The 22,564-nt window shown below is 39.6% G+C and overlaps 1 protein-coding gene across 8 annotated transcripts in view; it reads left to right on the forward strand.

Moving 5' to 3' along the window:
* Window positions 1-19,558, forward strand: part of MYLK (myosin light chain kinase) — a 295,320-nt gene extending 275,762 nt beyond the window's left edge. For all 8 annotated transcript variants that reach the window (XM_042444623.1, XM_042444627.1, XM_042444633.1 and 5 more), the window contains 6 exons: window positions 3,882-4,005; window positions 9,531-9,683; window positions 11,206-11,329; window positions 12,069-12,198; window positions 14,738-14,869; window positions 16,948-19,558. In XM_042444623.1, coding sequence (XP_042300557.1) covers window positions 3,882-4,005; window positions 9,531-9,683; window positions 11,206-11,329; window positions 12,069-12,198; window positions 14,738-14,869; window positions 16,948-17,204 — 920 coding nt within the window. In that variant the 3' untranslated portion in view covers window positions 17,205-19,558. The remainder of the gene's footprint in view (window positions 1-3,881; window positions 4,006-9,530; window positions 9,684-11,205; window positions 11,330-12,068; window positions 12,199-14,737; window positions 14,870-16,947) is intronic.
* The last annotated feature ends 3,006 nt before the right edge of the window (window positions 19,559-22,564 follow it).

Genomic DNA, 22,564 nt, shown 5'->3' on the forward strand with positions numbered 1-22,564 from the left:
ACCTGATCAGCACTTCCTGGTCTGCTGTGCCAAGTAGAATGTAATTACTGTGCAGGGCTTGCACTTCTCTGAATGTTGCAATGTATCTTTCAGCACATAAATACATCTTTAGGTAGAAAATATTTTCTAAATTGTATGCATTTACATAAACTTTTACATGAACTTGTTATAAAATACATGTTACATACTATATTTTGTACAGATTTTTAACAATATTACACATTGGCCAGGACATGAGTAGCATAAGAGTTCTGTATGTGGGACTCTGCTATAACTTTCATATCACCACCACCAGCACTTATTATTGCATACCCTGTCCCTCCTGGCATTTCGTTGCTAATGGAGTGCAAAGATGGAGATTGAAGAAGTGTCTGGCTATGTCCGCATAGTCTGATGCCAACTGAGGACATCTTCCACCAAGAACCACTGGGATCCTTCAAGTGTCTCAAAGGATAATGTCATCAGTCTGCATCAGGCTATAGAAAAATAGCTTGATGCTTCTCCAATCTCTTCCATTCTTTATGAGTCACAAAATGGCAATTTGGGGGGGGGGGGGGTGTCATTCCAGTTCAGCAGTTTGTTGAGGAGGTGGCTTTGGTTGTTGAGAAGAGTGGAAGAGAGTACAATACTAGCCTCTGTACTGACCAAAAAAAGGCATACATGGGCATGACTTATGCTTGAGTATGTAATAACAGGCTGCCAGTTCCAATTACATAACAAGAGGGTGGAGAGGAGTAATGAACACAAGTATAATTAATATAGACGAGAAACAAACTGATCTCTTAAACAGATCTCTAAAGAAAATTGTCTTGCCAACAAAATTATTCTGGGCAAAATTTTCTCTAGTGCTTACAAAAATCATAGGGAAAAATAAAAATGAATAGCAACCTAGCTGTGGTGATGATGGTGGTATCCACTTTTTCTGTTTTTATCCTCACAACTCTGTGGAATCAATCAAACTGAAAGGTTGTATCTGCCTCCAGGTAACCCCACATGCCTCTTGAGAATGGATTTAGATTTAGATGTATCCCACTCCTATCCCTGCTCTCTGATCACTGTACCAAACTACTTGCATTATTTTGCTGCATCTGAATCAACAGGTCACAGATTCTGAGGTTGGCTTTTCAAATGTAAAAATTGCTGGGCCAAATAATTTCAGGCATTTCTTAGTTTACCCTCCTCATACATTCCACAGACATGATAACAGAGAGAAGTCTATGACCATATGTTTTCCAGCCTCGAATCTTTGTTTCCCCCTCATTGTATTGTCACCAGTAATTAAAAGAAATGGTACAACTAATCTCCTGAGCTTTGATGTCATGTAAATTAGTTAAGACCAGTGATCTTTTTGTGGTCAGTTTCTGCAAATAATTAGTTGTCCTGTTTTGCTTGGGAATGCCAAAGATGTAGGAAGATAGTTTTCCTGACCTTTTTTGGTATGTTTAGAACATGACAATTGGGAACTGTGAGACTTTTTCCTTCTGTGGGATGTCTTTGGATTATTACAGTATTCTTTAAAAAAAGAAAAGAAAACAAATTGATTTGTTCTGCATAGGGCACTAAAAAGGCTTGTTTCCAAAAATGTTGGTAGTTCTGCCATACACAGATGGCTCTGCCTTTGTCCTGAGTATCATCCACTGAGTGCTGGACTGAAAATGTGGGAAATAATGGCTTTCATATTAGGTCTGACCTTTGCAAATACAGTTCTGGGCTTTGTTTCATGTTTCACAAGATGCTAATATAGGAAAACCCCTGCTGGGCTTTCTCCAGCTGGTCATTCTAAGAAACAGGGTGCTGGGACAGATTGTAGTCTTAAGGAAGAAGAATATTTCTCGGTATAAAAGCCAGGGCTTGGCTATTTTACTTTACTTTTTTGGATTCAAGCTCACAAAATCCCCCAGTCAGCATGACTAAAGTCCACTTGACTAATGCTAGACTAACTGGAGTTATATTGAGAGGCAGCATGGTGTTTCAGTGCAGGACTATGACTCTGGAGACCAGGGTTCAAATCCTTGCTCAGCCATGGAAACGTACTGGGTAAATTTGGAGAAGTCACACTCTCTCAGCTTCAGAGAAGACAAAGGCAACCCCCTTCTGAAGAAATCTTGCCAAGAAAATTCCATAATAGGTTCCCTTTAAGCCATAAGTTGAAAATGGCTTAATGGCAAAATAACAAAGTGTTATCTTTTTTCAAGAGTAGGCACATGAAGACCCAGTGTGGTGTCATGGTTTGAGCATTGAATTATGACTCTGGAGACAAGGGTTCTAATCCCCAGTCAGGATGGAAACCTGTTACCCTCTAAATGTTAGGCTCCCAACACTCATCAGCCCCTGCTAGCATTCTCGTTTACCAGGAATAACAAGATTTGTACTGCAACAGCTAAAGAGCTATAGGTTTGTTACCTTGCCATATGCACATATGCTCCACCAGCACATGAGCCCATATTTACAGGTACGTGCATTCTGTCTCCAAGCTACATGGGAACTTGTTGAAACAGGTTGAATTTTCCTTACTCAGAATTCCAAAATCAAAATATTCTAAAATCCAAAATTGTTAACATGGGTGAAACATATGAATTTTATATTTAGACTTGGGTCTCATCTCCAAGATATTAAGTACCATATATACTCATGTACAAGTCGACCTCATGTATAAGTGAAGGTCAACTTTTGGGGCCAAAAATATGGATTTTCATATGACCCGTGGATAGGTCGAGGATGTGCTCACCTCAGCGTCTCCCTGACTGGGCTTTCCTCGCAAAAGAAGCCCAGCAAGGGAGAGGCTTTGGGGCGATCGCGTGCCCTCCTCAGTGTCTCCTCAGCCAGGCCCCTTTGCTGAGGAAAGAGCCTCGCCAAAGAGAGGCGTCTGAGGAAGGCGATCGCCCTCCCCAGCGTCCCTTCGGCGGGGCTCCTTACCAAGGGAAGGGGCCTCACCGAAGAGAGGCTTCTGGGGAAGGTGATCACCCTCCCCAGCTTCCCTTCGGCAGGGCTCCTTTCCAAGGGAAGGGCCATCGCCGAAGAGAGGCTTTGGGGAAGGCGATCGCCCTCCCCGGTGTCTCCTCAGCCAGGCCCCTTCTCTGGGGAAAGCCTGGCGGAGGAGAGGCTGCAGGGCGCACAATCATCTCCCTCGCTGGGCTTTTCCCATCAGAGGGAGTCGAGGCTAGCGGGGGCTGCGGGGCTATCGGGCACCCTTGCCAGCGTCTCCCCAGATGGGCTATCTCTCGCAGAGGTAGCCCGGCTGGGGAGGGCTTGGTTAAAGTACCGCATTGCCCCGTAGATAAGTCAACCCACGATTTTGGACGCCATTTTAGGGCAAAAATTTCTCATCTTATAGTCGAGTATATACGGTATATGCAGATATTCCAAAATCCAAAACACTCCTGATCCCAAGCATTTCAAATAAAGGAGACTCAACCTGTATAGTAAAATGCCTGGTTATTAATTCTATCATCTTCTGAATTTGGAAGGGGGAAACCATGGCAGCCTTCTGCCTTTCCAGTTCCTCACCTAAAACTGTTGAGAGGCAAAATAGGGTGGAGGAAATGAGGACAAGTTCTCGTCTTCCCTCACCATTGGCTGTGTTGGCTATGGTTGAAAGAAGATGCAGCTGACAACATCTAGGCAGCCACAATCTGCCCATCCTAGTTGTTGTGGCTATAGGTTGACCTTGCCAGCCAGCTTTCAAACTACAGGTCAGCTTTGAAACTCCCTGCACAGCCTTCAGTAACTTACAGCATCTCAGCCTGTCTTTCTTCTAGATAACTTGGAAACTTGCTATATTGGGCCAAAGAGAAGGAAGTACAGTATTACAAGGAATAAAGTACAGGAAAGGGAGTTTGTTTTCCACTCTGTGTATTTTTTCTTTCTCTTTTGTTTCACAGAAAATGCTGGTTCTCTGAAGGTCCTCTTTGGGACACCAGAGTTTGTGGCTCCAGAAGTTATAAACTATGAGCCTATTGGGTATGCAACAGACATGTGGAGCATAGGAGTCATCTGCTACATTTTGTAAGTAAGCTGCTGAATCAGATCTTGGAATTCACTCTCATCCTGTTGATGAAAATCCTGATGGAAAGTTTATATCTCATTCAAATGGCCATGTGCACACACACACACCTTGTGTGATGTATATACTCTTGTGCCTTAAAAGGTCTATATATAAAATCACATAATATACACAATATAAAATATAATATAAAATCACATAAAATATATACAAGTTAAAAACAGACTAAAAGCTCCGTAAAACCACCCTGCTGTACAGAAAGCCTACCGGCATAAAAATGTTTTTACTTGACAGCAAAAGGCCATCAGGGAGGGGGCCAGCCTAGCCTCCCAAGAAGGGCATTCCAGAGGGTGGGAGCTGCCACCAAGAAGGCTCTCTCTCATTTCCTCACCAGGCCTGTGATCTTGATGGGATAGAGAGAAAGCCACCTCCTGCAGATCTTAGGACTCATTTGGTTCATATGGGAAGATACGGTCTCTCAAATAGTCTGGACCCAAGCTGTGTAGGGCTTTATAGGTCATGACCAGCACTTTGAATTGTGCCCAGAAACTAACAGGTAGCCAGTGGAGCTGTTTTAACAAGGGAGTTATACGCTCCTTGTAACTGTAACAAATCTGTGAATTATCAAATCCACAAAAATCAAGGCCACAAATGTGGAGGGACAAGTGTATTTCACCCAGACACCCCTTTTTATCTAAAACTCCTCAGAATATATAAATTCACATCTGGAACATGGGCCTATTGACACGTTAATGCCATATTTATGAACCAGTGAATATGGTATATTCCCTTATTCAAGTCATAGTACTTCCACTTATTTCTCAGATACTCATTTACAAGTGCTGTAGTTCCTTCTTAGAATTCAGCTTGACATTTGTTTAACTTAATCATTAGAAAATGTTGGATAGAAGGAAGCTGAATTATCTTGCCCATTTTCTATTGTCATGTAGAGAGGTGCCTGTGCTGATTCAAGCCAAATGTAGAATTTCCAGTTACTTTTGTGTCAGTTTGGATTTCCTTTTGTTGTCTATTAGAACAGTGTCTGGAAGGTAACACCCCATATTACAAACATTATGGGACTTGGAATCTTTAAGGGTGCTTCCAATGAAGGTTACCTTTTCTCCATCATGGTCTCACTTGCACCACCAAAAACAGTTCTAGGAGACTGGGAAGACTGGAACCAGTTTTCTCACAGTCTGGAAGACTGCCAGGGAAGGAGAGGTGACAGTTTCATTGCTCGGGCCAATCCAATGACATCCAAAATCCACCAAACATGATACCTTTATTGGACCAACCAAAATGCACAATATGCACATTGCAAGCTTACGAAACTCCACTGGCGTTTTCATCAAGTAAAGTATTTAAAACCATACAGGAGAAAAAAAATTGAAGATGTTAGTCGTAGGTCTACAATTTGCTGTTTTTATTCTCAGTTCAGATGGTATGGAGGGGCATTTCTTGCAGGCTGGCACCTCCTCCTTCTGGCCATGTAGCTACTGGGAGATTCTCAAAGCCCAGGAAATTTAACATCCAACTCAAAAAGATACTCCCTTTCCAATCCAGTATGTATCCATTCTTTGTGAAGCAGAGAACACTGAATTTCTCAGGAAGTCATGCTTTCACATCAGGAAAACTTTAGGTGGTGTTGAGGTAAAACATACCAATGTTGTTCTAGCTTTAGAAAAAACAAAACAAAAATGTTTTACCTTTGTTGGAGGAAGAAATCCCAAACAGGAAGGTCTCAGTCCACTAGCTCTCTCTCTCTAGGATTCCTCTGCTGGGGCTATAATGCAGTATCTTGAAATCCAGAAAACATTCAGGAGTAGCCATATTGTCCATATAGCAGATTCAGTAACATCTGACCAGCATTGGTAGAATGATTATTTTTATTGATCATTTATTTGTTTTCTCTTTTCTTAGTGTCTACATTTATTTCACTCTGTATTACCATATTTACTAATTATTAGTTGAAATTTATTTCCCTTTCTATTTCACAAAGGTAAGTGTATTTGGATGGCAAGTTGAAACAGTCTTGTTTTCATGTGCTTTTTTGAGATTTTGTTCTTGTCAGTAGCGTCACTAGGGGGTGTGGATCGCACCGGGTGACACCACAGAAGGGAAGTGATACCTGGTGAGCAGCCCCTACCTCTCTGCCGTGCGGCAAGGAAAGAGAGGGCCCTGCAGACACACATTGTCCTTGCCCCATGTGGGTTTACTCTGAAGTAAAGCCACACAGGGCAGAGAGTTGGGAGTAGACCCTTTTGACTCCACCTCTGAAGCCCCTCATCCCACACCGGGTGACACCTTGGTGCGAGATGCCACTGGCTCTTGCCTTTGAATTTTTTTCTACATTTATTTCTTTTGGTTCCCCTCCCCCCCCAAACTACTGCTGTCTGATTTATTATTTAAGTACCAGTTATCTAAGTACCTTTTGATACATGCTGCTAAGATGTTATGTTAAGATGCTCTGACAGCCCCTGTGTAGGTCAAAGATTTGGAATATAAATGAATGTATCAGTAAATAAATTCAGAAAGCTGTAACAGAAGAATTCTTAGCAGTGTTTTCTTTTATTTCTTGTTCTTGAAGCTGTATTTTCCAGTCCTTTCTAAATATCCATGTATGCAGTTTATTCCCTGTATTGTTAGTTGTGATTTAGATTTTCATCTGTATCTTTCCATTTGGTCTGAATTAATTGCATTACTAATTGATCTTTGATAGCTAGTCTCTCTAGGGTTTGAATTAGCATTGGATTTTTATGACTCTTGCGAAAGTCAGCTAAAAGGCTTAAATTATTCAGTGCCAGTGTAATAGGATACACCCTATAATTTGCACTGACAGATATGGTGCGATATACATTTCTGTCTATTCTATAGAAATACTCATTTCTATCCAAAATAAGCCACCTGGATAGGTGCTGTTTCTCTCTGTAGGCCATTTTGGAGGTACCCAGTATCCCCAAGTAGTGTAGATGAGGCTGGTTTTGGCAGACCACATTCTTTTCTCTAGATATTGATTGTAATGGTGAGAGAACATACCTGGATTTCAACCCAACATGGTTGAAAGGAATATATAGCTTTGTCCTGTTAAAATGGGTGCTGTTAATAGACTGTAAGCTATGCCTATACTTGCCTTGCCAAGACGATCTGATCTAAGTACCTGGAAAAATCTTTTCCAGTAAACAACTCACTGTTAGTTATAGTAAGAACTGCAAAACTTCAAAGTACTTTCTCCATAACAGATGCTCCTCATTTTTTTACTTTGACTTTAAGATTGCAGAAAGGAAATAGTTTCCATGGTTTGTAAAAATATTGCTCCATCACTCTTATATGACTATTAAATAAAACTGAGATCAGAGAACTGGGTCAAGAAGATTCCTGATAAAGATGGAAACATTCTAAAGATAAACTTCATTATGTGTGCCTGCAATCTCTTTTCCTGTACTCCCCGTTCTTTTCCTTCTAATTAAAAAAAAATTAATTCTATGAAACATGGCTTTCCCTATAACTAGTTTCCAGGCATTTTATTTTTTAAAAAGGTTTCCATGTGTGTGTATGTGTGTGTCTTCAAGTTATCTTGTGTCTCATACTGTGGCTTTTCTATTCTGCAGTTCAGAACAGAGCAGGCTTTGGTTGTACTCCTTTGAAATGGAATTTAGTGTATTACGGTTATTTTATTAAAACTTTCTTTGTGGAGTCGAAGGCTTTCATGGCCAGCATCCATAGTTTTTTGTGGGGTTGTTTCATGCCTTCAAAGCTTGTTGTTTCATGCCTTCAAAGCTGTCTCTGAATTAGGGCATAGGGTTTTCTTGGAAAGATTTTCCATTGCTTTCTCCTAAAGCTGAGAAAGTGTGTTTTCATGTCTGGGTGAGGATTTGATGGTGTCTCAGAAAAGGTATCTTTTCCAGGCTCTGAAAAACCTGTTCAGTTGCAGAATAGCTGTTTTCCAGTTATCTCACCTCTAGTTCTAACCTGGGCAAGGCATGAGATTTTTTTTTAATTGAATACATTTGTCTGTTAGAACTGTTTATCCTTTACTGCCTAATCAATTTAAAACTTTTGTATGCAGCAAATATTTCACTCTTCATTTCAGTAGCAAGTAATTGTATTTTTGACCCCAAATCCTACACTGTTGAAATGAGAAACAATATAGCTATATGTGAAGTCAAAGGCTTTCATGGCTGGCATCTATAGTTTTTGTGTGTGTGTGTGTGTGTGTGTGTGTGTGTGTGTGTGTGTGTGTTTCGGGCTATGTGGGCATGTTCTAGAAGAGTTTATTTCTGGCGAAACTTTATTGCTGGTGAAACGTCAGGAATAAACTCTTCTAGAACATGGCCACATAGCCTGAAAAACCCACAAAAAATATAGCTATATTTTCCAACAACTATTTTCATTATAGTTCAATAGCATAAATAATTCTATTATTAATATCAAAACAAGTCCACTGAAATATTTTATCAAGGGAGTTTTATATTTCATATTCCTTAAGACCAACATAGCGACTCCACTTCATATAAAACCATCTTAAATACAGAGCTCATTCAGCCACAATAAAGAGAAAGACTTATCAGCAAGTGAGCTGTGTGCCTACTCTGTGTGTTGTTTGGGTGATGACACTCAGTAGGGACTTCACAAGTGCACTATTCTCCCTTCTAATGGTTCCTTATGCTTAAACCAGACTTAGACCAGACAGTCCTTCAGAGGACTCTTTGAGCAGATAGCTCTCCTGTGTGGTTTTTTGTGGGTTTTTGGGCTATGTGGCCATGTTCTAGAAGAGTTTCTTCCTGACATTTCGGCAGCATCTGTGGCTGGCATCTTCAGAGAATGCTTGCCTGGAGGACTTGGGTATATATATTGTGTGACCTGGAAAGGCAGGAGTGATTTGCATGTGTATTGTTCTGTTGCTCCTGTGTGGAGTAGCATACATAGCCTCTCTAGCTATAGCTGTGTTAACACTGATCTTCCTTAAACTGTGTACTGGCTTGCTGTTGTTATGCCATACATTTAGTGTGCTAGTGATCTAAATTACTTCTTTCTGAGGGGACTATACAGAATTTGCATGATATGGCTTCCACCTATATTAGAAACTCTGGGTTTTCTTCCACTCCGTCTTGATCTCGAAAGACTCTTCCAGTTTATTGGTTCCATCTAGTGGCTAAATAATGGAATATCTCCCTTTGAGAGACTTCAAAATCAGTACTGAATATGGAGAACACATTCCTGTACATTTACATCCTTGGTTTATTTGGATGTAGAAGAATAGAGGAAAAGCTGCTTCCTTCTATAGCCCATTCCCTAAAAGTCCAGACTGTTCTCAGAATACCTCCTTTTGTGTAAATATTTGGTTAATCAGACTGTTCACCTAAGTTGAGATCACATTTCTGAAGTTACAATATGTCTTCTATCTGATGTTCAATATGCATACAGTCATTGGCTATAGAGATTTGCAAATAATGTATACCTTTTTCTCATAATGTATTAATTCTCACCTTTGCTAATTTTCAGACATTATTTTTATTTTACTCCTCAGAGTCAGTGGGCTTTCCCCTTTCATGGGTGACAATGACAATGAAACCTTAGCCAGTGTTACCTCAGCCACCTGGGATTTTGATGATGAAGCTTTTGATGAGATCTCCGATGATGCCAAGGACTTTATAAGCAGCCTTCTAAAGAAAGATATGAAGTAAAGATGCCTTACATACAATGCCTTGCTTGTTATTGTTGATATGCCTGCATAATATTATCTTACCTACTCAGGGTATAATCTCAATATTATAATCTCAATATGTTTCTTTTTGTACCTATGCTGTGGGACCAGTTATTCACTCAGTGTGTAAAATTGCTGGAAGAACTACAGTTCTGTGCCTGCCTTTTACTTTCTATTTGTGACCTATATAGTGGAAGTACTAGTAATCGAATAGGCAGACTATGCCCTGTGGATGTTCTTGGGAATAATAATACATAGCACTCTCATAGTTTGGAAGAGGAAGAGCCTTCCAGCCATGAAAATGGCTATTATGAAATCAGATTTTGAATTATAAAGTTGTAGTGCATTTAAACTGCTTCTTATAAATAGTAGTAACCCCCTTATTAATCCACCAGGCACATAATGGGCAAATAGATCTAGAAGAACTGGTTGTGACATTTATGCAAATCAATGAAGAACAAGATATAATTCCACTCATATGGTCATTTTATTAATTCATAAGCTGTTCCATTTTGTTAAGCATGCTCTTTATGAGCATACCATCTTAGGGCAACCATTATCTGGTTTATTTCCTTGCTTCTTGGTGATTTAATGTTTATTTTCTATTAAATATTAACCCACCCTCTATCAGTGGATCTTAGAGCAAGGATTTAAAAATGCAACCTAAAATAATATTTAAAAACCAATAATCCAGATCAGCGATGCTAAACAATAAATGAGCTGTGTTTTGTAAGTAGCTAGTTTTTATTTGGTTCCAAAATGAGGCCAGTGTCAGTGCCAGATGAGCCACTGGGGTGAAAGCATTTCATAATCCACAGTCAAGAAGGCTCTCTTGTGCATCCTCACATTATACACCACTTCCAACAATGGAACACTGAGGAAAGTAACTCTGCACAACTTAATACTCAATGAGGTATATTAAATGTGAACGCCCCATGGCCATTTAGAGCTTCAGATGTCCTCACCATTGTCTTGACCTCAGACAGAAGTATGTTGGCAGCCAGTGTAATTCTTTTAGATTAAACACAATGTTTTTCCCAAATATTTCATTAATTGGAAGTTAATCTAGGCAGAATGCTTTTCATGGGGCAGCAGGAGGTAGTCTCACCAAAACATTGACTTTAAAGGCTGGTAGTCTGGAATTTGCCAAATTCCATTTTGCTCTGGCTTTGGTTAAAGGAATACAGTCATTCATTCATTCACCCAGGGATTGGGGCTAATGTTGTACTATCCTGAATCAAAAGCTGATTAGGGTAGGGGAAGGGGAAGGGGAAGAGTCAGACATGGTCATAAGTGGCAAAATCTATGAAAAGGTACAGAGCATAGTGTTTTTCTTCATGAAGAAAGAGGTATGTTTTGACAATACAATACTGAGCATACCCAACTGCATCTAGAAGATAATCTAAGAACCCATGCTGTGATATTTGGGAAGTAATGTGCACACTAATTTCATATCAATTGCACTGCACCTCTGACTTGTCTCCATCTAAACTTACAGGGACCGTTTAGATTGCACTCAATGCCTTCAGCATCCTTGGCTGCAAAAAGACACCAAAACTATGGAAGCCAAAAAACTGTCCAAAGATAGGATGAAAAAGTACATGGCTAGAAGAAAATGGCAGGTAATACATTGGAGAGGAACATGTACTAAAAATCCCTATCTTCCATTTCTAAAGTTCATGATTTTAGTATCAATATTGGAATAGAAGGCTTTTTGTTATGAAGAACTTACATCCTTGCAGGAAAGCTGTTGGGGCATCTGGGAGGAAGACCCTTTCTTATTTCCATCCCATTTCCTGCAAAGTACATACATTTAGACTTGATTGAAGCAAACCAATAATCATACAGGCTTTGTTTGACATCACCCAAACAACACAGCCTTTACTGACCCTGTAAGAAAGGTTTATTGACCTAATAGCAGAAATATGGGAGATTTTTCTCTGGGGCATTTGGAGTAAATGAAGACTTCAGGCATTCAGTACTTTTATCTAAGACACTAGTGAGTAAGCAGGGGAAGGGAGGACAAGGAACTGTGACATTCTGAGGTGTGAGTTTTTTCTCATGGTTTTCTTAGTACTCCACTCCTATCAGTCAGTGCCCACTTTCCTTCCATTCTCTATTCTTGCTCTTTAAGTGGAAACTCTTTAAAGTGTAGCTGCTTCAAGAATCACATGAATAGCTGACAGTGCAGGTTGAACCTGACACTACAAGTTGTATGGAGGATCTCTCCACCTCCATGTAAAACATGTCTTCTAGATCTTCTTTTGTAGCACAAAATGACCTTCAACAATTTGGTTTTTCTCAGTACACTTCTTATTTTATGTATCATGAGAAAGGATTCATTTGTGTGCCGCTTTCCAGAAAACAGGGAATGCTGTCCGTGCCATAGGAAGACTGTCCTCCATGGCGATGATTTCTGGCCTCAGTGGGAGGAAGTCCTCTTCAAGCTCACCAACCAGTCCTGTTAATGCAGAGAAGACTGAAGCTGAAGGTATGGCAATTTGGATAATGCATAAAAACATAATAGCAGATTAGTTCTTCCCTTACCAGGCAGAACTCTGAAATATACACAGTTCATGACTTTCTGCAACCTGCAGTGCCATTTCCTCTGTCAAGTGCCATTGCTTTCTAAATACTGTATGCTCTTACCTTCACCACTGATTCTGCAAAGATTCCTGGCCTTTTTAGACCTGCTTTAAACACCTGTGAGCATGTTAGTTCAGTATTGTGGCCTGATGCTGCATTGTATTGCTGCTGCATTGTCCATATCCTGATGCTATTCTCAGCACAATTTGCTCTACAAATTCTTTTGAGCACCAAAGAGATATCACTCTTATCTTTTGGAAAGCATCCTTGCCTTTAAACTCTCAGTATAACTGCAAAGATAAAGACAGCAAACTTCAGTTGACTGTTAACTTCCATGGCAAAGTACCATGCAGTTGGCAAGAATAGGTGTACCTCTAAATACCAGTTGTTAAGAAACAATAGCAGTGTGCTCCACTCATGCCCTGCTTGTGGGTTTCCCACAGGCATTTGGTCGGCAACAGTGGGTTTTTGTGGTTTAATCCAGTGCACCCTTTATGGTATAGACATTATTTGTTTGTAATACTTATATTCCTGTCTTTCTTTTTTTAAAAAAGAGTCAAGGCTACTTGCAGAGAATATAGCAATTAACAGCAAAATAATGTTAAAACAAAAAACTGCCAACTTCAAAAGCAGCAGCCATATCCTTATTAAAAAGGATTGCATGCCTATGCTGGCACAGAGGGAGCCAGGACACCCACAAAATCCATTCAGGCATTAAAAAGGCCTTAACTTATTTTATTAACAGTTGTATAATGTTGTACTGACATGAAGCCTGGATTCAGAGATCAAATAACCTGCCTGTCAGATACACACCACCACTGGCCATTAACTATGGAGTGATGGTTGTGGAAACCATGTGATTAAATAATTACTGTGTGATTCTTTATCACCTGGGAGTGAGACACACCCAATGACCCTTAAGCTGAACCTAGCCCTAATTGCCAGCACACTCATGGTCTCTCAAGGGGACCCTACCGGGGGATGAAGGACAAATAAGCACTGTTAATTCCCCCCCCCCAAAAAAAAACTGGATCCAGACATTCTTAGTTAGTTTCCTCATGCAAACTAACATCCAGCAATGATTTGACAAAATGCCTGTGGTAAGCTCATGTCAGGCCACCAAAGAACTCAGGAAGTCCAGCTAAGATTAATTAAGGGCCTTTTAAGATAGCCCCAATTCACTACATTGCCATGGCGACAGTGATTTTGAACCTTTAACTGGTGCAGAATGATGCTGCCTGCCCTCCTATCCTCCTTCGTCATCAGTAAGACAACTGTCCCAATAAATTTCTGGTCCACTTCAGATGTGGTCCCTGGGAGTGTAAAAACACATTCTTCATTAATTTCCTCATGCAAACTAACATACAGTAATGACTTGACAAAATATCTGCAGTGAAGTTGCAGAACAGGGTTCCAGGTGAGACTGACTAGTGTTCTTTTGTCACAGAGCTTTCCTGATTAATTAAGCTGTTTAAGGGAGAGTAGTCACCAGTTCAAAAGGGAAAGGGATGAAGCAAAGAGAGCATGAATTGACAAACTGTGCTGGCATCTGAGAAGCTTTCAGGTGTATTACCAAGGCAAGGGGAAAAGGTGTACTTCAAGAAAGCCTTCCAGATCATACTAAAGACACAGAGATTCAATCTCCAGTCCTATGCAGACTTACCTGGGAGTAACCCTCACTGAAATAAATGGGACTGTTTCACTACTATGTACATGTATTCTGTTATTTAGATGATAACATGGTCATTTTCAGAAAAATGATCAATACTGGCAATGATTTGGTAGCAGTAGGTAACCAGTTATATATTTGGCACTGTTTTCTTCTCACTATTGATGTGTAAGCTCCATCAGACAACAGGTGTGTATGTATGTATGTGAATACATATACATATATATATATATCTCTCAGAGTTGAAGAACCTAAGTACTCCAGATGTTGGACTCCACCTTACATTAGTCCCAGTCAGTACAGCCAGTAGTCAAGGATGATTGCGGAGGGGTTGGAGTTCAGTAACATTTAGAAGACATTGTGTCCTCATCTCAGTATACTGTATATACTCCCAACAACAGAAGGAGAGGAATCTATTACAGTCATAATACTTTTTAAATTGTTTGGTGTATTGTGATCAATGAAGGCGGCAACCCTGAGTGATTCTCACTAGGAAGCAAGTTCCACTGAGCTGAGGCTTTTTACAAGGTAAGAATATTTGACTGAGCAATGAGAACGTTACTCAAAAAATCAAAATGATAGCTCATGTAACTTTAAGAGAGTACAACCATTAAAGATTGCCATGAGAAGAAGAACACAAAGTCGACTTCCTTAAACTGCTAGAGTGTTACTGTAGCAAAGGAAAAAATTCACTGTGGAGACATACAAAGGATCTTCATAGAATCATAGAATAATAAACTCCTCCATACGATTAACAGAACTTTATTTCATCTAGATGAGCCTGCCAATGCTCTCCTAGAAGCTGTTGATGAAGAAAGATCTCACGTGAAGCCATTTTTCTCTAAAACAATTCAAGATATAGAAGTTGTGGAAGGCAGTGCTGCTAGATTTGACTGCAAAATTGAAGGTACTTTTCAGGAATGTTTATGGTTTATTGGTTTATTTTCAGCTGTCCGGGTGCCATCTTTTTTACATTGCTCCTTGACTATGTTTCACCTTTAGTGATGTATAGCTTTACTGATTATCCACTTCATTTTATTCTTCAAGAAGCAGCATTTCTAGACAGTCTCATAGGTTGGCTAATAATAATTAAGGTGTTTTTTTCCAGTTCTATTAGTCACTATTGGCTCTGAATATTGTGAAACCTAGTACAGACATGCTTTCTTTTTTAAAGGAACAGTATCTAAAATCCTTTTTGTTAATTTCAATTAAACATCTTTACTACAGTCCAAGAACTCAAAAAAGCACAACAATCAATGATGTTCATTCTGTCTGCAGGACTTTCTAGTCCAACACACACTTTATATTTCAGAATTGTTGTCAAAAGAATTAAGTACAGTTCTACTACACAGGAAAAACCCATTTGCTTTTTTATCCCTAAATAAGTCCTGGTTCTGAATGAGATAAAAGTAAAGTGCCACAAATATATCCTCAATTTATCCATTCAGTCTATAATATATCTTACCGTAAGTATTGACTGAATGGATAAATTCACCATGCCAAATGCAGTGACTGTAATCCTAGGCATTGACATTGCTAGGAGGGTGCAGGCCTCATCAAGTGACACTCTGATGCTCTCCAAACACTTGCCTTTTGGAAGAAGTGGACTGTGGAATTCACCTGCTTCCCTTTAAAACACTGAAGAGATGGTGGGAGTGGGGCAACGCTCAGGGGGAGGAGAAAGAAGGGGCTCCAGTTTTTTTTAAAATATATTTTTAAAATGCTTTTTTAAAAAAGAATTTAATTTTTTGAATAATTTTAAAATCAGCACATCTTACCAAATGATCACTTTACCCACATGAAACCATGTACATGTAAATACATTTAGGCTGTGCATATGATATTGTAATTTAAAGGTATACTTTTAATTTCACTAGTTATTTAGGTTACAACTATTATTATTACATTGAGTTATGTGTTACATTGGTACAAAAACATTGCTAAGGATTCTGTATGGTGGGTATGAGAGGAGGTCAATTGGGGGGGGGGGTGACACCATAAGTTATGCCAACCCTAGTGACACCAGTGGACCTAGGCTGCACCATGTGTAAGATAGGGAACTCTGATGATTAGTTTGAGTTTAGCACAAATGGTATATATGTTTAAAATGCTTAAAAACTTAATATATGCTTAAAGGAGGAACCAGCTCACATATTAACCAACTTGTTAATGATTGGCACACCACCAAGTGAATGATGCAAGCTGAGGGAGGGCAGGTGGAGATGAATGAGGCCTAATCAGAAATGGGGAATCATGATAGTCCAGGAGCCAGATTCCACCCACATTCCTCTCACAGCTGGCTTACACATGCTCAGCCCTGTCTCTCTCCCTTCTCTGCTTTCCTGAATCAGTGTAGCTTGAACAAAGCAACCTGTACATTGCTTGCAGCACAGGAGTAATTTTGCAAGGAAGGATTAACCCTCCCCTCTTGTTCCTGCCTCTTGTTCAAGCTAAGTCATTTTTAAGCCTACCAGAAAACCCTGTGATTGGATCACCATAAGTCAGAAATGACTTGAAAATGCACAACAACTTGCTGTGGGAAGGAGGAATGCAAAGTGGACAACCTTGGCCCCATCTACTTTTAATGTTGCCCTCTCCTAGGATAGACCCTCTCTCTGATGGATCTTCCTGGGGGGAAACAGTCATTGGTGTGAAGAGTGTTCCTTGCACTGAACACATGGAGACACATCCATGAGATCCATGAGAACTGGACTCATGCAGTAAAGTCCTAAGTGTACTACATCATATGCACTTAAGTCTACACTAATGCTATCAACTTCTTTTGCTCAGTTAGTCTCAGAGGTGCTACAAGATCCCTTTGCAGGCTGATCCAGACTAACACGACTATGTCTTTGAATTCTGTGTTCAGTTATGTATCCACACACTCATTTTGTTAGCAAACTGAGCCAAACTTCCTTGCTTCTTGCAGTGGATCATTTCAGTAGTTTGACTTGTGGTGCTTGCTCTTCTTCCCCTTTTCCCCAGGTTACCCTGACCCAGAGGTGATTTGGTACAAAGATGATCAATCTATCAAGGAGTCCCGGCACTTCCAGATAGACTATGATGAGGATGGCAACTGCGCTTTAACCATTTCTGAAGTCTGTGGGGACGATGATGCCAAATATACTTGCAAGGCAGTTAATTGCCTTGGAGAAGTAACTTGTACTGCAGAACTCATTGTGGAAACAATGGGGAAAGAAGGAGAAGAGGAGGAAGAGGAAGAGGAGGAGGAGGAAGAATGAAATAAAATTGAATGGGCAAGAGATTGGAGCAATCACCCAGTAAAAAAAAAAATCAGGCTCAAGCAGTTGACATTAGATCATGAATTTCTTGGTTTGTTTCATCAGCACCATGAGTTGACACCTGTTTTTGTTATTTATGGGCATTAACTTGAATTTAGCAAGCACTTTAGGTGGCTGTTGTGCTTGGATTTAGTTTAAGTTAAAGCATAGCCCAAACAATGAATGTGAACACACCATATGAAACTCATCTACCGTTTTAACCAGAGCCAACAAGTTATTTGTTGAAAAAAAAATAAACTTATAAGGAGAGAGAAATTGCCCAAGTGCACTAATTGCTCCATCAACCAGCATAACAAGAGAGAAAATTTGGACTACCTGCCCCACAATCCTCCTAAACACATTTGCACATTATACTTGTTGATATTCCATGGCATCATTTGGAGCTTTCATGAATGCAAGTGTTTTTAGTACAATGGGCACAATCCATCAGTAGGTTTGTCTGTGGAAGGCCTCCTGAAAGGGCAGGAACTCAATAATAGAACTGGTGGGTTGCGTCCTTGGACCCTACTAACTTCTCTATTGGCACTAATAGGAACCGTTGCCCTATAACACATTTCCAGCAGATTTATAAGTGAAGGTTCCTGTCCCCCCCCCCCAAAAAAAATCAGTTTTCACATTGAAACTGTTCCGTGTATTTATTAGTTTTCCCTTTGAACTTGAAGATTTGTGATTTTAAACTGAAATACCTAGGTTTAAGCCAATATAGTTATTGGAATTAAGGGAGCTGATTTAGCTTAAATGAGCACTTTGGACTGACCTCTGTCAATCACAAACAAGTTGTCCTGATTTGAAAATGTAAAGCGACATTTTCTATTAATTTGCTGTAGCTGAGCAGTGGATCCTTCCTTCCTCAGCTGAGACTCTCTGTAAGTCCCAATTCTTAAAACCACGTCAGCATCTAGCAGAAAAAAAGCCAGCTTCTGAAAAGTTTTCAACCAGTCGACAGTATCACATTCAAGATCTGGCATATCACAACAAATCCAAAATGTGTGTTGTCACTGCTGTCATGAAATCCAAATTCTGCAGATATCAGATACCTGGCTGCAGGCTTATACAGTACTGACAGGCTTTTCTCTACAGCTGCCATCAGCAGTCATGAAAATTAGCCCCATGCTTCTCTTCCTCCCTGGGCAGGGCACTTATTGAATGCAGAAAGTACACTCGCTGTAATGCTGTTGCATAATTCAGTGCCTCTGTGGTGAAACTCAGGTTTTTAACCTATATTTTAGTTTTATTTGGCTATTATGAGTTTATTCTGTTCATGCCAGCCTGGAAACTGGAGTAGTCAAGGAAAGGGAGCCTAGATTTAAAGCTTGTGTACAACTTCCAAAGAACTACAGGTTAGTTTTAAGGCATGTCTTAAAGTAAAAAAAATCAGCACAATGAATGGTTAAACAATGATCGATTCCCTCTGCTAATTCATACATTCAGATGTGTTCATTTTGTTTCTCTTTCACAATTAGTTGCAAGCCAGAGGCCATGAAACATTTCACACAATCACATAATAGTACATGTCTACTCTTGTTGCATCATTCCAGTTGTGTGACTTTCCTCCCACTGTATGAACAAGGTGCAAAGATTTTAAATATAAAAGTTGACCTTTTTCAAAAGAATACAACAAAGCTTTATTTTGCTCATTGAAGCAAAGTGGGGGAACTAAGTGTACTTTATTACAGATGTATACGATATCTTGTTTAGATGGTTTGATATTACCTAGTCTTATGTGTTCTATATTATTTGCTCCTCTGCCTGTTTGAATGCAACAATTCAAAATTCCATATATGATTGCTCACTCACAATTGCTGTGGGTTTTTATAACTGCTTTTGCTGTTTCTCACTAGGTTGAGGTTACCAGCATGTCTTCTTTTTGAATGAATAAAGAATTATTGTTAGAGTAAAACACGACTATTGCCAGTTTGCCACACATTCTTATAAGGAAAGATTTTTAGTATTATCTAGTGCAGGGTGGGAATTGTACAGCCCATCCCCCAGATGCTGTTGAATTGCAGTTCCCAGGATTCCTAGCCAACTTGGCTAAAAGAGAGGAATGTTGGGAGTTGAAATTCAACAACATCTGCAGCGCTGCATAATTCCCATCCCTAACTTAGTGCATACAGAGCATTTTCTCACATGTTTTCAATGTGTTAAGAAAACAATGGGGTGTATTTTTTGTGTATATCTTAATTAAAATATGCTGATGTTTTCTGGTTTCTGAAACCAAATAAGCTGCAAAATATGAGAACACTACAGTTGTAGTTACTCACAATTTCTCAATAAACAAATACCACAAAGCATGTTAGCACAAATTTCAGTTTGTTCACTCCTGTCCAGTAGCTTAGTTTCTTGCTTGCAGCTTTCTGTTTTCAGCTGATGGTGATTTTTAGTTTAGGTTAGACCTCCTTGATCATTCTCCTTTCTACCACACTTACATTACTTCTGCAAAGCAACGTAGTAGGCTACACAAAACATTTTCTCACTCATAACCGGGGTTTCTTTTAAGGGCTATGTGAAATTAGGCAGAGTGGTTCAGTTCACCCATCCCTGCATTACTGATAAGGAAAGGCAATGATGAGTAATGAAATATTGCATTACTGTTTCTTTGTCAATCACACTGGATCATTTGCACTGGCAAACTACTGAAAAGTGGGCATAATTCTAATATACTGAGCAACTGGATGTAGTACTGGTTATGTGGTTTAATATTTATCTCTATAAAAATGCAGACTTTTTTCCTTTCAAAAATTAATACTGAAAAATTAGAGAGGTATGTCTACAGGTCCCAAATTATTATGCATAAGAGTGACTATAGAGTGCTAAATACCGTTTATATCTGATTCTGCAAGGACAAAATAGTACTATGTCTGTATCATACACCCTAGGATTATGAAATGGAAACAAGATAAAAACATGGTCATCATGAAACAGAAAAGCATGACCAGGTGAATCCTGCTGAGGAAGCTATGATTCCAAGCTATCCTGGAATGGATAGAAAAGGAACTGAAAGTTATACCCTGATGCAGTGCAGTTTATATGGGGCTGCCTCTTGCAGATTCTTTGTAAGCTTCCACTAGTATAAATGGTAGACAACAGTAAGTCAACAAATATTACTTTTTTTTTGTTAACCACACTGGCTGCTAAAAAGCCTTTCAGTTCTAATTCAAATAATTGGTCTTACTGTTTTGGAACTAGGCTACCTGAAGGACCATCAGTCATGTAATCCTCACCATGCACTAAAATTTGCATTGGGTCCATCTCAAGTGCCTTCCGTTAAGATGTTAGCTTGATGTGCACAAGAAATAAGGCTTTCTTGTCACTGTCTCTAAAACTGTAACTCTTTTCCTGTTGATATGAACCTACTAGTTCTTGCTGCTTAGGCATTTAGGTGAGCATCAAAGGCTCTTTTTAAAAATCTGGCTTCAGTAGAATTTGCAATAAATTTGTGTATTCTCAAAAGCTTTGCAAATATTCTGTATCCTTGCTACTGCGGCTGCTATGTCTTCCATCTGATCATGCTTTTGTTTGCAATGTTTGCACATTGTGAGGATGTACCCCTTCAGAACAGCTTTTAAAAATAAATAGTATTGGTGATGGGACACCTTCATAAAATGATGAAAGAACTGGAAAAAAAAATTGGTCACCTGTAGCTCTTAAAATTATCTGAAGTCAAATTTTCCCATTTGCTCCTTAAGGTGATGGTACTCTCTTGACCAGATTGGTTTAAAAGTGGACCGAGTTCCTGTGAGCAAAACACGTGTATTGGAAAAATTGAAAAAAGGTGCAGAAAATGGCTCATTGGGGGCTGTGTAAATGGGTGGAAGCCAAGCAACCTTGTGCAAATTGACCAACTGCCTTTTGCAGCATAATAACTGGCTTAAAGACAGAGGCCTGTTACAGAGTGCCAAAATAAAGCTGCTTCAGGTCTCTTTGGAGGTATGCTGTTTAAATGATGCATGCACCCTAAGAATCCGGAAGCTGCACCAAAGCTGCCCTCCAGTGCTTAGGAATGGTGTGTGGCTTTGGCAAGACCTCCGGACTCTTAGGACCCATGCATCATTTAAATAGCATACCTCCAAAGAGACCCAAAGCAGCTTTATTTTGGCAGTCTGTAACAGGCCAGAGTAACTCTTTTTATCCTCATCCTCTTGTTTTTTAATATTTGTAAAGTGATTTGATTAGGCTGTATTGCCATTTAAATGCCTTTCTCCCTTGGGTGTATGACCACAAGGTATTTGTTTCTCACTCCTCTCTCCATGTGTAGCCAGTTGTCTGATCATTTGTTGCCCAAGAAGAAGTAAGGCCCATAACTTCCCTATTAACTGCTTTCATAGTAGAGTTAGTGCAGAAGGTCTGAGCCTTAACAGAAATGTCTTTGCTTGATTTTCAATAAGCTTTGTGAATTTCTCCGTTAACAAATGTACTTTGGTTTTGATTATGGACAGCTGCTCAAAAATAAAAATACTAGACTAGTCTGTACTATCAAAAGGCATTGTCTGGGTAGAAAGTAAGTTATGTCGTTATTCTGTAAATTTATTAGATTTGGTTTTGTTTGGATGAGTGGCTGCAACCTCTTCCACAAAAGAAGAGAGAACTAAGAGTTGTTGACTTTCTGCCTCTGCTTGTAAATCCCACTCCAATGTTTCACATTTACCAGAAAGATTGAAGGGAGCTAGATGAACGACAGAAGATGATTGCCTGCTTATTAAGTAGATGTCAACTTTTGGCTGTTTCAGCTGTTTGGTGGACTTGGGTATAGCTTATGTTGTAGAATGAGTGTGGTGCCTCTTCTTTCTTTTTCCCATAATGGTCAGTAACTGGAATTCATCTCAGCTCTTTCGAAATGTCAGGAAATTCCCGTAAGTAGCACTGGGTCAATGTAGATAAAATAAACTGAGCTTGTTTTTCAATTAATTATGTAAAACAACAACAAAAACAAACAGCAGCAGCAGCTGCTGCCTTGTCTGCAGGGGCAGTGATGTATTAAAGTCTTTTACTCCAAGTCTCAAGTACTGCAAGTAACTACTAATAATATGAATTTGTGCAATGAATTTTAAATATGACCTCTGCTTTGGATAAAGAGTCGGCCCACATTCAGACCAACTGTCTTCCAATCAGACAAAAATCCATCAGTGATACCTTTATTGGCCAACCGAAATGCACAATATGTTACAAACCAAACAGGAGGATCTCCTAAAAATTGAGGAGAGATGGTACACATCCCTCTGCCATGAGTCCCTCCTCCTCCCCTCCAAAACCATGCGATTCAGATCTGTCATTCCCATTTGCTTTGAGATACATTCTTT

The sequence above is a fragment of the Sceloporus undulatus genome, chromosome 1, assembly GCF_019175285.1.
Source record: "Sceloporus undulatus isolate JIND9_A2432 ecotype Alabama chromosome 1, SceUnd_v1.1, whole genome shotgun sequence".
Lineage (NCBI taxonomy): Eukaryota > Metazoa > Chordata > Lepidosauria > Squamata > Phrynosomatidae > Sceloporus > Sceloporus undulatus.